At 35.7% G+C, this 15,212-nt stretch overlaps 4 protein-coding genes across 4 annotated transcripts; 2 read left to right on the top strand and 2 right to left on the bottom strand.

Annotated features, from left to right (window-relative positions):
- Positions 1-142: 142 nt before the first annotated feature.
- On the bottom strand, positions 143-4,422 carry C9374_000816 (uncharacterized protein; the record flags this gene model as incomplete). Its single annotated transcript, XM_044698205.1, has 3 exons — positions 143-2,450; positions 2,501-2,657; positions 2,712-4,422. 3 exons carry the CDS (start codon positions 4,420-4,422, stop codon positions 143-145), a joined length of 4,176 nt encoding a protein of 1,391 aa, XP_044551958.1.
- Positions 4,423-4,638: 216 nt separating this feature from the next.
- On the bottom strand, positions 4,639-6,246 carry C9374_000815 (uncharacterized protein; the record flags this gene model as incomplete). The annotated part of the gene is made up of 2 exons (XM_044698194.1): positions 4,639-5,072; positions 5,142-6,246. The coding sequence occupies 2 exons, from the start codon at positions 6,244-6,246 to the stop codon at positions 4,639-4,641; spliced, it is 1,539 nt and encodes a 512-aa protein (XP_044551957.1).
- A 239-nt stretch (positions 6,247-6,485) lies between these two features.
- Positions 6,486-7,577, top strand: C9374_000814 (uncharacterized protein; the record flags this gene model as incomplete). Its single annotated transcript, XM_044698183.1, has 1 exon — positions 6,486-7,577. The coding sequence occupies one exon, from the start codon at positions 6,486-6,488 to the stop codon at positions 7,575-7,577; it is 1,092 nt and encodes a 363-aa protein (XP_044551956.1).
- Positions 7,578-7,644: 67 nt separating this feature from the next.
- On the top strand, positions 7,645-15,131 carry C9374_000813 (uncharacterized protein; the record flags this gene model as incomplete). Its single annotated transcript, XM_044698172.1, has 2 exons — positions 7,645-9,252; positions 9,297-15,131. The coding sequence occupies 2 exons, from the start codon at positions 7,645-7,647 to the stop codon at positions 15,129-15,131; spliced, it is 7,443 nt and encodes a 2,480-aa protein (XP_044551955.1).
- Between the last annotated feature and the right edge of the window lie 81 nt (positions 15,132-15,212).

The following is a 15,212-nucleotide window of genomic DNA, read 5'->3' as shown; positions in this document are numbered from 1 at the left end:
AATGGTTGCTGAATGGAAAATCGAATTATGAAGCACAGAACATCCCTGATGACTGACGAGGAATTTTTACGCTTTCCGAACTGTAAGGTGCGAATGTCATTAATTTCCCAAACAAGTCATTAGAGTATAAAAGTCACCCCATTTATTCAGATTCAGAAAGCTTTCTGTAATTCATTTCTAGACATCTTCGCAACTCTTTTGCTTTTGCCATCGAGCTGATTTGTTGGAAATTAATCTTTTTCACAACACTCAACGAATCACGGAAGAATAATTCTTTGCTTGCATCCCTGACGAGTGGCTGTTGATGTTGAAAAACAAAAGGTTCACTCTCAAGATTTTCACCAAAATTGTAGTGCAACAAGCATTCATCATTGGGAGTGGAGAGAACCTCTAGCATGGGAAATATTGAGGCATGAGCAATGCGTTGATGAAGAGAGGCGAAAAACAAGAAAACTCCGTTCAATGTGAAATAGATCTCTCCTTGATTTGTAAATCCGCATCCAATCGTGTCTCCACAATGTGCTACAATTTCCAATTCCTTGTACAGTATTTCTTTCTGATCTGCAGCAATAAAAACAAAACCATCTTGAGCATGAAAAATATATTTTCTCTCAATACATGTCTTTTCATTGATCGAGGATCTTGCAAGAATACCAACAGCAATTTTGGAAGATACCAACCTATGAATTTGCACTTCATAATAGAAAATAGTGGATGTAGAGCTTCTTGACGTGTCTTTAAAGTTCTTTGGAGATTGACCAAATTTGATTTTTTGTTCAGTTCCTTGTGGTTGAAAGAAAAATAGAGGATCTTTGGTGCATATGGCCATCTTGGTAGCTCGATTTGAATGAAAATAAAAAGTACGATTGTTGTCAACCATTGTCAGAGGTGAGCCTGGTAAATTCAGTAAATGTGAAAAATCAACAGGGTTGAGAGAAACAGGAGAGAAACATCCAAGAAAGTCATTCACAATTTCCTTGTCATTGCTGAGAATATTGGAAGGAGGTTGATCGAAATTGCAAATCTTAATATCGTGTGGATTCAAATCATTGCAAAGTAATTGATAAATTAATGTTTGACGATCAACATGGGCATAATTTTTCACAAGTCCAAATGTTGAGGTTCCATTAGGAATTAAATAATACGTAGAATTGGGCAGTCCACAAATATTTGAGTCGCCTGTTATCGTTGCAAACTTGGTGTTGCTGACACCACTATATGTGGTAATTCTTTCTAATTGGTGATAATCATAGAGAAAATTGTTCATAACACCAAGTACTTTTTCTGCAGTCTTTTCATCGCCTTTATCCAATGACAATGTCAACAATTGTCCAAGTTTTTTCCATATTTGTTTGATATGGTGTCGTCTATGGTGAAATGGTATTTCATTAAATGCCTCCACAAATATTGGATCAACAAAATTGTTCAGTGACAATAATGTTGAATATCCTGGCTCAATTAAAGACATATATGTTGAAATGCCTCGAAGTAGCTCAGTCTTCTTTTCGGGGAGAGGTTCATCAATTTTCCCAATCTTTGATTTGTGTCGCTCCAACCAAATACAATAACCAACTCTGGCTGATTTGTCATATTTACATAGCATAAATACTACTCTCAAGCAAGGTAGTGTGTAGAAAAAGTTAGGGTTAGTAGAGATTTTGGCATGAATAAAACTTAGTATACAAGTAGTCGAGTATCGTCCCAAGTCATCAACGAGCAGTAGTGATGTTTCATTTCTCATTTCTCGTATTATTCGTTTGATACGTTCCTTATTGGGCTGTCCGTCGTAATAGATCATCACTTTTGCAATGATGTTGAGAGTGTTTTTGAAAATTTCATCAAACATCTCGGATGTCTTTTGTTGTTGTGGAGTGTGTGATTGCTCAGGGAGGTTCTTGTTCTCAGAAAATAATTTCCTCGAGACATAGAACAACAACACAGGAAGAACCTTATATTCGGAAATAAGTTCACAGCACTTGGACCTTAATTTTTCATTCGAAATTAAATCTTTCATGCCAAGTATGGACCTTGGTAGGTAGGCATTGTTCGAGTCGAGACCACTTAAAAAGCCCAAAATTGATTCTGGTTTGCTCAAAATATTTAACAACTTGGATGAATCATTCTCAAAGATAAATCGCCACGTTTGGATAATAGTATGATCTAAAATTTCTGCCGCGCTTTTTCTGTCTTCTCTTGAGCAAACCATCATTTGCACAATCCTTTTGGTTCCTATATCAAAAACATGATCATGAATAAAGTCAAAATAATAGCTTGACCTCATGAATGACCAGAAATCAGTATTGTGTCGTCGTGCTCGTTGATCAATTAATTGCTGAAAATCCTTGACGTTTAATCCAGCTGATAACTGCATGAATATTATACCCAGACTGTACACGTCAACTTTGTAATCATACTCTGCTCCTGGTTTAATCTCAGGGGCAACGTAGGCTCTGTAAAGAATTGTTTGTATTGAACCTGTAATATGTATGTGAATACATACCTCGTTCCACAAATGGTAGATGTAGAATTTTTGTGCACAAGCTGCTTCGCCAGACCAAAGTCAATAATTTTCAAAGTGATTTTTCTGATTTCTTGTTCAAAGTTGTTTCTAAGATTTTCAGAATTGTATTGGATAATTATATTCTGAGGTTTTAGATCTAAAACAGACCAAGTTTTAAAAAGAGAGTTGTGTATGACCAAATGATACTTACCTCTGTGAATGACCTTATTTTGATGAAGATAATGCAATACCTCAAGAAGTTTGACAAACCATAAAAATCTGACATCCATCGATACCGTTTTTAAGCCCTTGCTCTCATTGTTAATTTCTTTCAACTCTGCCAAGAAATGATCTAAATGCTTTCCACTACAATATTCCATTAGTATACAATAATACCTCTTGTTGCTGTCCATAAACGAGTCATAATATTTTACAATATTTTCATGGTCCAACATCATCATTAATTTAACCTCTTTCTCTTGATAATCGTTAATGGTAATTCGCTTCAAAGCATACTGTACATTGGATCCCACGTGAATCACTCGAAACACAGCTCCAAATGAGCCTTCACCTAATTGTTCTAAAAGTTTGAAAGATTTTGAATTTTTGATATCAGTAATGACATCACCTACACTCCAATTGTAATCACAATATTGGCCAATATTGCCGTTAATAATTACATTGGTGTGATGCGAATAATTGTTTGGAGAAATAACGGGCAGATAATGATTTTCAGGACTTGCAGACGATTTCTTTCCTATTTCAGAAAGTCCCATTAGATCGTACTCTTCGTCATCATTGAGGGTTGGTTGTTTCGTGTGTTGAATTTCAGAGTTTGAGTAATTCAGTTGACCAAAAGAGTCAACATGATTAATCACATGTTGACCTGAGTCTATTTTCTGAGGAGCTCGTTCATTAATAGGATCTAAAATTGAACGTTTTACATTTGCATTCATATTTTGGGCTGGAATTACAGGCCTCCGTTGAAATAGAGAGGATGACCCAAAATCTAATTCTATATCGGAATCGGTCATGATCATATCATTTGCAATTTGTGTTGTAATATTCACGTTGTTTTTCAATAACTCGTTATTATGATTGAGAGGAGGAGAAAAGTTTTGGTCAATATCATAATTTTCTTCGTCATCATTTTCCAAAACTCCAAACGATGATACCATATCTCTTCTATTCGATGCTAAATTATTTCTTGAATATGGGTTGTAGTGTTGTTGTTGTTGTGGTTGTTGTTGAATATTTTGCAGTTGAGCTACATGACTACTTTCATCATCTTCCGTTAGGACAAAGGAATCCACCATTTGGTTTGAATTTTGTTGGTTCACTAATGCATTAGTCGTAGTGTTCGTTGTGTTGGCATGGATGGGATTGCCATTGTTATGATTATTATTTGTTGGTAATAGGATTGGCACATGATGGTTTGGACTGGAAAAGTGTTGTTGTTGTTGTTGTTGAGGATGAATCAGCGTCATTGCATTCGGAGACTGATTGGAACCTTGTTGCATCATTCCGTAAGGTGTGCCTACGTGTTGTTGGTATGGTGCTTGCTGAATCAATGGTTGCATGTGATGTGTACTACTGGTCATGGCTAGCCTTCTTGGTCTGTTGCTTCGTCCTTCTTGTGCCAGAGAAGGAGAGCTCGGAGCAGAATCGGAAGAAGAAGACCCTGTTGAAGTGGAACCCATGGGAGAGGCCATTGCTGGACTATTCATGTACATCATCGAAGTGTTGTGTTGAGTCGAGTTGTTATCACTCCGTGGTATGGAAGAAGATAATGATGATCTTGAAGAAGGATAGTAGAAGGGTGGTGAAAATTGTTGCTGCTGTTGCTGTGGATGATGATGGATTTGAGATGGTTGTGTGGGAGATGATGGCTGATAGGCTTGATTATTCGGTTGCATCATCATTATGACATTTGTTTTTTGATTACGATTTTCTAAATAGCAACAGATACGAATGTGATTCTTTTCGCGAAAAGCGAACCAGTGAATTAGTGTTCTGGTAAGAGGTGAGTAGCAATGCTGTTGTTATCAAAGTCAACGATTTGTTTTTGATCACACTCGACAGCTTGCCCTGTCACAAATGCATGTCATTCAGGCAAAGCACAAACGCGAATGAACGTTTTATTCTTTTTTGACATAGAGAACCTTGTTCTTGTTTCTCGATTGATGATTTCTCTTTTGTTTTTCATTAGTAGTTGGCGAGTTCACGTTAGTTGAGGATGCAATAACTTCAGTAGCAACATCAATGACAACCTCTTTACTTGCAGCTGTGACTGGTGCTTCTTGCTCTAAAATTACTGCTTGTTTCTTATCTCTTGATTTTTTTGACCTAGTTGTCTTTTTTGCGTTATGATCTTCTGTAGATTCATTTCCAAATTCTTTCTGGATAAAAGCTAATATTTCTCTTGAGAACTTGGACCATTCTTTGTCCCCACAGTCTAGTTCTTTTCTAAGAGCCTCTTCATTTGACAAAGATAGTCCTCTTTGTTTCATCTTTAAGACAGCGTCACGAACTTGACCTTTTTTCATTTCGTCAAACTGCTCCCAATGCACTTCTGTAATCATGGTTGGAATTTAAGAGAAATGTTAGCTCTGATATGATGATTATTGCATTCACAACTTACCTTCAACATCCCTAGGTTTCACCTTGTAAATAGAATTTCTGCTTACCACAAATCCATGGTCGTCTAATAAATATAATACGTGACCTTCGACCTCAAAGTGCTCATATTCATATTTGTGCTTGAGATTGTGTTTTTTTCTATAATTTTCATTTCTTTCCAAGCTATCTTTTTGAAGCATTCTGCACAGTCTAATGCAAGACTTATGAGATTCAAATGGAGTGTATGGCATAGGTCCAAATTCTTCCATACCACGAACTTTTAAACATGGTCTTATCTTGCCACTTTTGTGAACAAAGAACAGAGGTTTCAAATCCAAAGCAAAATCATATTTGACCAAGTGAGGCAAAGTGTTACCGCAGATTTCTAAGGACATGGCTTGAATATCCTTGTTATTCAAAAACTCATCCATATGAGGCATATAATTGGGATTTTTCGGGTCGCTGTGCATTTTTATCAATTCATCTCTCAAGCACAAATCTTCATACTTGCCAATGAAATCTTGTAAATGCAATGCATTTAAGGTGCAAGTCAAGAAATTTCCAAAGTTTGAATCAGTGAGAGTTGGCATGCCTTTAGTTTTTCCCGAAATGAATTCATTACCTTCAGCATCGTGGTATTTGAACAATAAAATATTGGTTCCGTTCCATTTCTCACTTAGATAATAGGAAGAAATTCGTTCTTCGTGTTCGAAGGTGTCCACAAAATCAGTAAAATCCTTATTGTAAGCATATCGAAGTTTTGGAGTACAAAATATTAATTCTCTCATATCTTGAGCGTTAGCGCTGTTTTCATCATACAGGCTTTTTCCTCCAACATTGACAACATAAAGGCTTCCTCCGAGAGGACCATCTCTTTTGCAAATAAAACCAAACACTCCCTTATTCTTGTTCAATTTGTCAAGGATGCTAAACGATCTTACATCGTACTTGATGTTCTTGCAATGGAATATTTTGTAGCAAGCATGTTTCGTCTCTTCAAAAGAAGGTTGAAATCTTGTCTTTTTCAAATGTCCAGAGATTTCTTCTGAATGTTCTGCTTCTTCATGGGAAGAGACTTGTTGTTGTTGATCAAGTTTCATTTCGGAATCTTGTGAAGATGACGACATGACGATGGAGGTAGAGGAGCTTTTTTTTGAGTTTTTTCAACTTGCTTCAACTTCTACTTGAGGAGATTCATGGGTGATGATGATGATTCAACCTTGAAAGTGCACTATGACGCATGTCAATGAATTTGATTGTTCAACTAGTTGCAAGTGTTTGAGATCTGGTGATGAATGATACAAATGTGCCAGTGATCTTTCCCCTCAAATTTACGAAATGCCCTCATGAGTCATCAACAAAAAAGATGTCCAACATTCTTTTTAACTCAAACAACAGCCACAATAACAACCATCACCTCAATATACATGAGGTACGAAAATATAATTCAGAGTTTTTCAACAATGATACCAAAGCAGAACATCAAATTGAAATTTACTTGGATCAGGAAAAGGCCGAAAAAAAGATCAAAACGAACAATCAAAATTTAAAACCAAAACAAATTCGTTGGGGTCGTCAAGGAAGGAATTCAGAGAATTCAATTGAGGATCCTATTTGGGAGGAGAAGAGCTTGTTTCAATTTATGAGCAATTTATGCTGCACTGTTTTTAAGTTTTGTGATTGCCATCACTCGAGATTCGGAGACATGTTGTGGTCGTTATTAAAGAGTATTTCATGCTTTCAATCACCCTCTAAAAACGAAGGGTTCAAAGAGGGAAAAGTTAATAATAATAGCACATCGACCCATCGAGTATTTAAGGAATATTTACATGTTGTGCTTGAAAGGGAGGCTTATCAACATACCGTTGAGCATGAAAAATCGAATCATAATAATTTTACTCATCGTGTACCCTTAATTGTAGAAGAATGCTTGAACATGTTGGAAGAACATGCTTCGAAAGAGGGAATTTTCCGAATACCTGGTCATATTCTTGAAATTGAACAGATAATCTCTGCAGCCGATTCCAATCAGCAATTAAACCTTAAACAGTATTCAGTTCATACAGTTGCAAGCGTGTTGAAGAGATACGTTCGAGATTTACCAGATGCTTTAATTCCCTACGATATGTACAGAGAGTGGACAGCTCTTGCCACCATTCCAAATCCACACGAAGAAAAGGAGACTCTCCTTAATTTATTCGCAAGACTGCCAGACCCTAATAGGACGTTATTTATAAGAATTTTAAGGCTATTGAGGAAGGTTTCCCAACCTCCTTGTTTAGCATCATCACGAATGAACGAGTCCAATCTGGCATTCATTTGGGGGATGAATTTTTTACGACCTTCTGATTCAGAAATTCGAACCGACATTGGAAAAGTGAGTCATGCAATAATTCTATGCATTCGAGAATACGAGGCTTTACAACAACGTTATGATAAGATGAATACAAAAAACTGATAAGCACAATTTTTTGAAGTTGTTTCCTGCACTTCCAGATCTCATAGGAACCAAATTTGCAAAAAAAATGCTCGATGGACAACAAAACGACATGCTGGTGGATAATGTTCCTCCATCATCATCGGAGGTAGACTTATTCAAGAGCATTAGATTTCCGTTTTTGAAGCAGCTACAAGAATATTTTTCGGATTATGTTACTGATGACGAGACTAAGAGTATTAAAGCCGCTAATCAAATACTCACATGCATCAAATTCTCCGAGTGTCTGATTGAACAGCTGCAACAAGAGGATGTGGAGTCTATATCGGTAGTGATTGAGATCATTAGTAATATTTTGGACGTTAAAGGAAAAGATTTAGTGTCTCAGCTGTTGCTCAGAGAACCGATGATGATACTCTTAGTTGCAGATTCGTTCCGATTACTTGCTCATACTCATCAAATTAACGAGATATCAAAACAGCTGTTAGACCTTTTGGTTGTTCTTCAAGAATTTTTGTTTCAACACTTTCCTTCTATCCACTCAGAATTTATCGGGGATTTATGTAAAATGATTTCTCAGCTCTATGACATCAATTTGTTTTTTTGTCACAACAATGCTGAGTTAGTTGACACTTCGGGACTATCAATATTATTTCTACCAACACTATTTAAGAAATTTTACAAACAGATAGATAGGATTTGTATGATTCCTATTCCTTTTGAGAAAACTTGTACAGACCTACAAAAATTTATACTCTCTTTACTGAAAGTATCTCTTGAAAAGCATCCAATATTATTCTCACAGCACAGGCAGATATTTACTATTGCATGCCAACAAGTTCGATTTTCAAGCAATGAGATCAAAATAATGGCATTGGAGCTAATCTATCTTCTTTGCGTATCACAAAATTTTGAACCTACTATTCACAAATTTCTTATCAACCTACTTGTAACGATATTTAATGTTGAGTCAAATTTCCCCTTGTACAGAACCATGGAATTTGACGACCTTTTGGCCAAAATCTTAAAAAACTTTAGACCACATTTACTCAATGTTTTGGAGAGCTTTGGTGTGGAACGAATGGACATGTTGGGGATACTATCAAAAAATTTATTTGCAAATATTTCTCAATCAAAAAGTGATGCTCTTAAAAAAGAAATTATTCGCACAATCTGCTGGTTTATGGACTACTCTATCAATAATTCCCATTTTGAGCTTGTCTTTTCACAGTCTCTAGTGAAGGACATTAATGATTGTTTCAAATATCAGGCCTACCATGATGAACTTGTCCACCTACTACGAAAAATTCTTTTAATACACTATGCTGTCGACGGAACTCCAACTCTTAAAAGAAAAGAATCACAAATAGACGCTTCAGAAGATAGCTCTGCAAAAAAAAGAAAGGGAGAAAATGGAGAAGAGACTCAAATCAGTGAAGACCCTACAAACATCAGCATAACCTACTCTCCGCATTCTGCTGAGTTAGGATCAAGATTTTTTGTGTTGGAATACTTAGAACAAAGCGATCAGTTCTTTGAAACATTGAAAAGAGCAGTATCCCATTTATCTCACAACGACATTCACTCTTTGTATATACTAATAATGAGTATTGCTCCTTTCAATCATAATAAGGATAACGTAATTCTTGGTGAATTGATTACCCTTTTTTCCACTCATTTGAAAAATACATTAGAGGTATGTATTTGAACATCAACATGCCTTCTTACATTTCATATCAGTATTCTGAAAAATGTATTAGAATTATTGACACATTACTTGAAAACGAAGCACTAAGCGGTGTGTCAATTGAAATTGTCAATGATATCACCTCATTTTCAATTACTATGCTTGAACTCTACGCAAAGCAAATGGATCAGGATATTTTAGACTTGACTGTAAAAAATTTAAGTAGACTTTCTTCCGTGACAGATCGTAAGGAGGTATCGTTGATTTTGAAGGAATTACTCGCAAGAGAGGAAAAATGTAAACGTGCGTTCGTCAATAACTTACCGTTTATGATCAAACTTAAACAGGCCACTTTTGAGGAGGTCCATTCATCCATCAGAGCTTTGTTTAATGATGAGTCAAAGAGTTTCCAGGAATGCATCTATAGAATTTTACCACTCACCATCGAAGAATTGATGAAGAGTGGATATAGGCTTGAAATGTCACACTGGGATTTTTTCTTACATGGCCATAAGTCGTCAAGTACAGAGTCAAGGAAGCTGTCCTTGGACTCTATTCTTCTTTTTTTTAACTTGATGACAAAAGAAGACCTTGAAACTTATGGAAAGCGTTTGGATTTTTGTTTGTTTGCTTTTGATGAAAATGTAGAGATGGTCTCCTATGCAGCTTCGAAATTTTCGAACTGGATATATCCAAACTCTCATGGAATTATTCCGATAGATGTCCTTTATGGAGAAAACTCTATTTCGCTCCTTGTTAATAATATTAAGGAGTTTCTAAAAGCGCATGCATCTACTCACTCAAGATATTTAATTCCTGTGCTTAGGATGATATTTGAAAGCCACAGTACTCACACTGCATTAATATCAGACATCGCAAAGTTTTTTCTGGATTTAGCGATTGATTTTCAGCAATGTCCTCACGTTTACATTGCAGTTAAAAAACTTTCAGCAAAAGAAGAGATGAGTGTGATGAAGTTTATGAAAAACAAAATCGGAGACGAATTCTTCAATATTTTGTTCCAAAAGTGGGACAGTCCTACGACCTCATCTTATTTGCAAGCTGTAGCACCCTCTCTATTCGATTTAAATTTCTCAACAATATCGAAAAGGATATTGAGAAAAGTTCTTCCTGAAATTGTTGTTTCCGGAGAATTACGTTCAAAATCAACAAAATTGATGTCCATGACGAATAGCCAAATAAGAGACTTACTTGTGGATCACATGGAGAAGATTTTATCTGCTTATTTGAAATGTAGTTTTAATCCCATCAAAGAACTCGGCATCTTAACCAAAGAATGGAGCGTACCATTAGAGCATCATTGGGGTAAATTTTCTCTTGGAGCTATTAAGCATTTAGTTATGGAACTTGGATTTAACAAAGAAACAGATGCTAAAGTTATTAACTGCATAAAGCAATTGGCTGAAATGCAAAACAAACCGGTACCTTCGGTACTGTCATCGAGTATTTCCGGCATTACCATTATGGTTGCAAAATGCTTCAAGAAATCCAATGTTGAAAAACAGAAGAGAAGAGTTTCTATAATTCCAAGTTTATTGAAGCTGTTAGATAAGGAAATTATTGTATGTCAAAAGGCATTACTTGAACTTTTTTATAATGTGTTGTTTACATGCTCCTTCAAAGAAGAAATTTTCCCAGTTTTTGATGAATTGACAGCAAAGTTAGAAAAACATTGTCCAGACACTCTCCTAACCGCTTTTTCTCATTTATGCGAGTTAGTGGATGACTCTAACTTTGGAAAACAGTTGAAAGACAATCTTGTTCGAATGTTGACAACTAAAACAGTAGATCCTACAAAGGTACAAATACCCAGCTCACCACTACTTTCTGAATTACATGACATAATTAACAAAGCACTAGGTGGCTCTTTTGAGAAGAGAATAGAAGCTCTAATTAAGGGAATTGAACAATCTGAAGTAACAATCAAAAGAAACTCTTTACTTTCTCTAACAAAAGTTCTAAGCGAAAACAAATCCAAGATTCAGAAGATTGTTCTTTCCATGTTTGACCAAGAATACAATAGCTCAAATATTATCAACAGAATGGTAACATCACTACTTACTAACTGCAGTCACATTGACGACAAGATCAAGACACTTAGTGCCATTGCTCTTAGTGAGCTTGGAGCCATAGATCCCTCTGTATTGAATATTGAATCCGCAAATATTGGTAATCCGGAAAAAGGTGACGTTGAGCTTTTAGATTTTTTAATTAGATATATCGAAAATTGTCCTGCCACTTCCAACCATGCAAACTATGCAAGACAAGAGCTTATGAAAGTCCTTTTCGATGCTGATTCAAAATATTTGAAAGATAACTTTAAGGATTATTTGTCTCTAAAAGAGCAAGGTCTTTCTTTGAAACATCAAAAAGTTCAGCCAAACGTTAAAAAGGCAAACTCACTCCCGATATTTAAGGAAAATATGCAACATCATACTTGGCTAAAAAATTGGTCGAAGTATTTAGTTACAAGATCAGAAACAAGGTCAATTAGGGGTAGAACTTTTCAAGCTGTAAGACCACTTTTTAACAGCGACAAAGAACTTGTGAAAATTGTATTTCCCTATTTGGTGCACAATGTTCTAATGACTGGAACTGACAAAGATAGAGAGGATATCAAGCAAGAAATTATGAGCGTAATTAGCTACGACGTTTCCAAATCACACATCGGAGAACAATATAGAACATCTGAGCATGCACAAACAATCTTTTGCTTAATTGACGATCTCAAACGATGGTTTGAATCCAACAAACACTTTTCAGCTTATTTTAAAGAAATGGCAAAGAAAGCAGAGACTATTATTAATGACATTCCACTTGATTCATTAGCATCTACAGCTTACAATCATTCTGCATTTTCCAGATCATTAATGTATTTTGAATCATTCATTAGGAAAATGAATAAGCCCATCAGTGAACTTCCATCGGAGGTGTTACATAATCTACAACGAATTTATTCTGAACTCAAAGAAAGAGATAGTATGGCTGGTATTGCTGCCTTAAGAACTGAGACAAATATTAACGAAAGTATTTTGGACAAAGAAGTAGAAGGTAGATGGGAAGAAGCTAGAGATTTGTATGGAATCATGTTAGAACAAAATTTAGACAATGTAGACATTCTATCTAATCTGATGAAATGCTATATTAACTTGTCACAGTATACGACACTATTGCACATTATTCAAGGAAGCTCGTTAGACAAGAACTCAAAGGCTTCTTTTGCTATTCAAGCATATTGGAGGTTATGCTCGTGGAGTAGCGTTGATAGTGTATTCGAAGACGCTAATCAATCTTTTGAAGCGTATCTTGCAAAAGCACTATCCTCATACGTAAGAAAAGAAAAAGAGCAATTTGAAACGTGCATACAACTTGCAAGAAAAGAAATACTTCCATCTCTATCTGCAGCATCCACTGAAAGTTATCTCAGATGCTATCCTGATATCATCAAACTTCAAGCACTTTCAGAATTGGAGAGAGGTTTCAAAATTTTCTTGAATGATGACGGAAATAAGAACATTGCCACTGACATAAGTGAGTTTGTTGGAATTTTGGACAAAAATTTGAAAATTACGACCAGTTCTTCTGCTAATAAGGAACTTCTTTTTGCGATGAGAAGATGTTTGTTTACAATTCACAACCTCAACGATCAAGTTTACAAGACTTGGGTTCACATATCAAAACAAGCAAGAAAAGAAAAACAGTATGGAATGGCATTGCATGCTATTACTCACGCAATCAATTACCATGTTCCTCAAAAGAAAATTGAGCAAGCCAAATTGTTGTATGAGATGGGAGAGTCACAAAGTGCTCTTTCTTTACTCTCCACATTTACTTTTGACACTCCAAATATGAGCCTTACACAAACCAAGAGAGATTCTCTCATGAAGGCAAAGATCAAACTCATGAGTGTCAACTGGGAGAAAGAACACAAGTCAAAAGATGTGGTTATTGAAGGATATAACCAAGTGATAAAACTAGATCGCAATTGGGAAGAAGGCTACTTTTATTTAGCATCCTATCTTGATAATATTTTTATTGCTAGAAGAGAGAAAGAGCGAGATACTCAACATGTAAAATCAGAGCTTCCAATGATTATCCAAAATTATGGTACTTCATTGCAATATGGTGTGAAAAACATTTATAATTCTCTTCCCCGATTAATCACACTCTGGTTAGACTTTTCAGGAGCAGATGACAAGAAGAATAGCGTTTATAAGAAGGTTCAACCCATTATTGATAAGCTGATTAATGATCTGCCTGTATTTGAATGGACAATAGCAATGCCCCAGCTCGTCTCTAGAATGGTTAACAAGAATGACACTATCACTGATAGCATTACCCGCATTCTCGTAAAAATTCTGATAACGTTTCCAGAAGAAAGTATTTGGAGTATTGGATGTAAAAGTGATCACAAAGAGCGACAAAATGTCATCGATAATATTATTGAAACGGCTAAAAATCAAATTGCAAGCTCTGATAGTCCTACTACCAAAGTAGTCAAGAGCATCCTAGATCAACAAGAATCTACATTGGAAGGGTTAAGGCAAATGTGTATGGTTTTTTTTGGAAATAATGGAAAATATTCTTTGAGCTCAGCTGCAAAAAAGAAAGGAAGCGAAACCAAAATTTTGATCAAAGTGAATGGTAGAAACGAAGAAAAATTGCAACCACTTCCACAATTAGCCAAACTTATTAACAAGCCCAGTACCAATTTTATAGTACCACTTCAACGTCTCACTACTGTTGAATTGCAAAAAGCAAACCTATTTACTGAAGATGGAGAACTTAAATCAGACTATTCACCTTACTCGTCTTCAAAAGTTTATATAACAAGCTTTAAAGATGAAGTTAGCATAATGACATCTATGCAGAAACCGAAAAAGATTGGAATTTATGGAAATGATGGTAATTTATACAACTTTTTATTCAAATCCAACGATGATTTGAGAAAGGATAATAGAATGATGGATTTCAATAGTGTTATTAACAGATTACTGAAGCGTGACGAATTGACAAGAAACAAAAGGCTGTATTTGAGAGTATTCTCCGTTATTCCACTTTCAGTCAATACAGGCCTTGTAGAATGGGTTGAAAATACCAATGTTTTGAGAAATATTTTGGACAACGAGATAAATAATATAGGATTCACAAACAATATTCAAGCCTATATTTCCAATACTTTTTTGAAAGGAACTAAAAGCAATGCTCAAGATTTTGCAGAACAAGTTTACAAAACTATTACTACACAAGTACCTCCAGTGCTTCATAACTTTTTCCTTCATCAATTTCTGGAGCCAAATCAATGGTATCAATCAAGACTTAACTTTGTTAGAACGACTGCTGTTTGGAGTATGGTAGGGTATATAGTTGGACTTGGAGACAGACATTGTGAAAACATTCTTATTGATTTGAAATGTGGTGATGTTATTCATGTTGATCTAGCAATGCTTTTCGAGACAGGAAAATATTTGGCAATTCCTGAAAAAGTTCCATTTAGACTCACCCGAAACGTGGTTGATGGTATGGGAGTGACTGGTCATGAAGGTGTTTTTCGCTTTACTTGCGAAGCTACACTTGAAATTCTCAGAAAGAATCACCAGACACTCATGAATGTCCTTGACTCATTCATTCACGACCCATTGCTGGATTGGAAACAATTAGCACAGAAAAAAGAAGCTGCCAAGATCAGTCGTTGTGAAGAGGATATGGAAGGTAATTATAGAAATATTGAGAAGAAATTGAAGGGCTTAATCGGAGACAACGTACTACCTTTGAGTGTGCAGGGTCAAGTTGATCATCTCATCAAAGAAGCGACCAACGAAGCCAACCTTATAGGAATGTTCATTTGGTGGATGCCTTACATGTAAAAATTGAGGTAAACAAACTCCGTAATATTAAAAAGAATTCCACTTAAAAAAGCCTTAAACTGTTTCAATAGTAATAAATAC

The sequence above is a fragment of the Naegleria lovaniensis genome (assembly GCF_003324165.1).
Source record: "Naegleria lovaniensis strain ATCC 30569 chromosome Unknown tig011, whole genome shotgun sequence".
Taxonomy (NCBI): domain Eukaryota; phylum Heterolobosea; class Eutetramitea; order Acrasida; family Naegleriidae; genus Naegleria; species Naegleria lovaniensis.
This window is presented reverse-complemented; position numbering and strand designations above follow the sequence as displayed.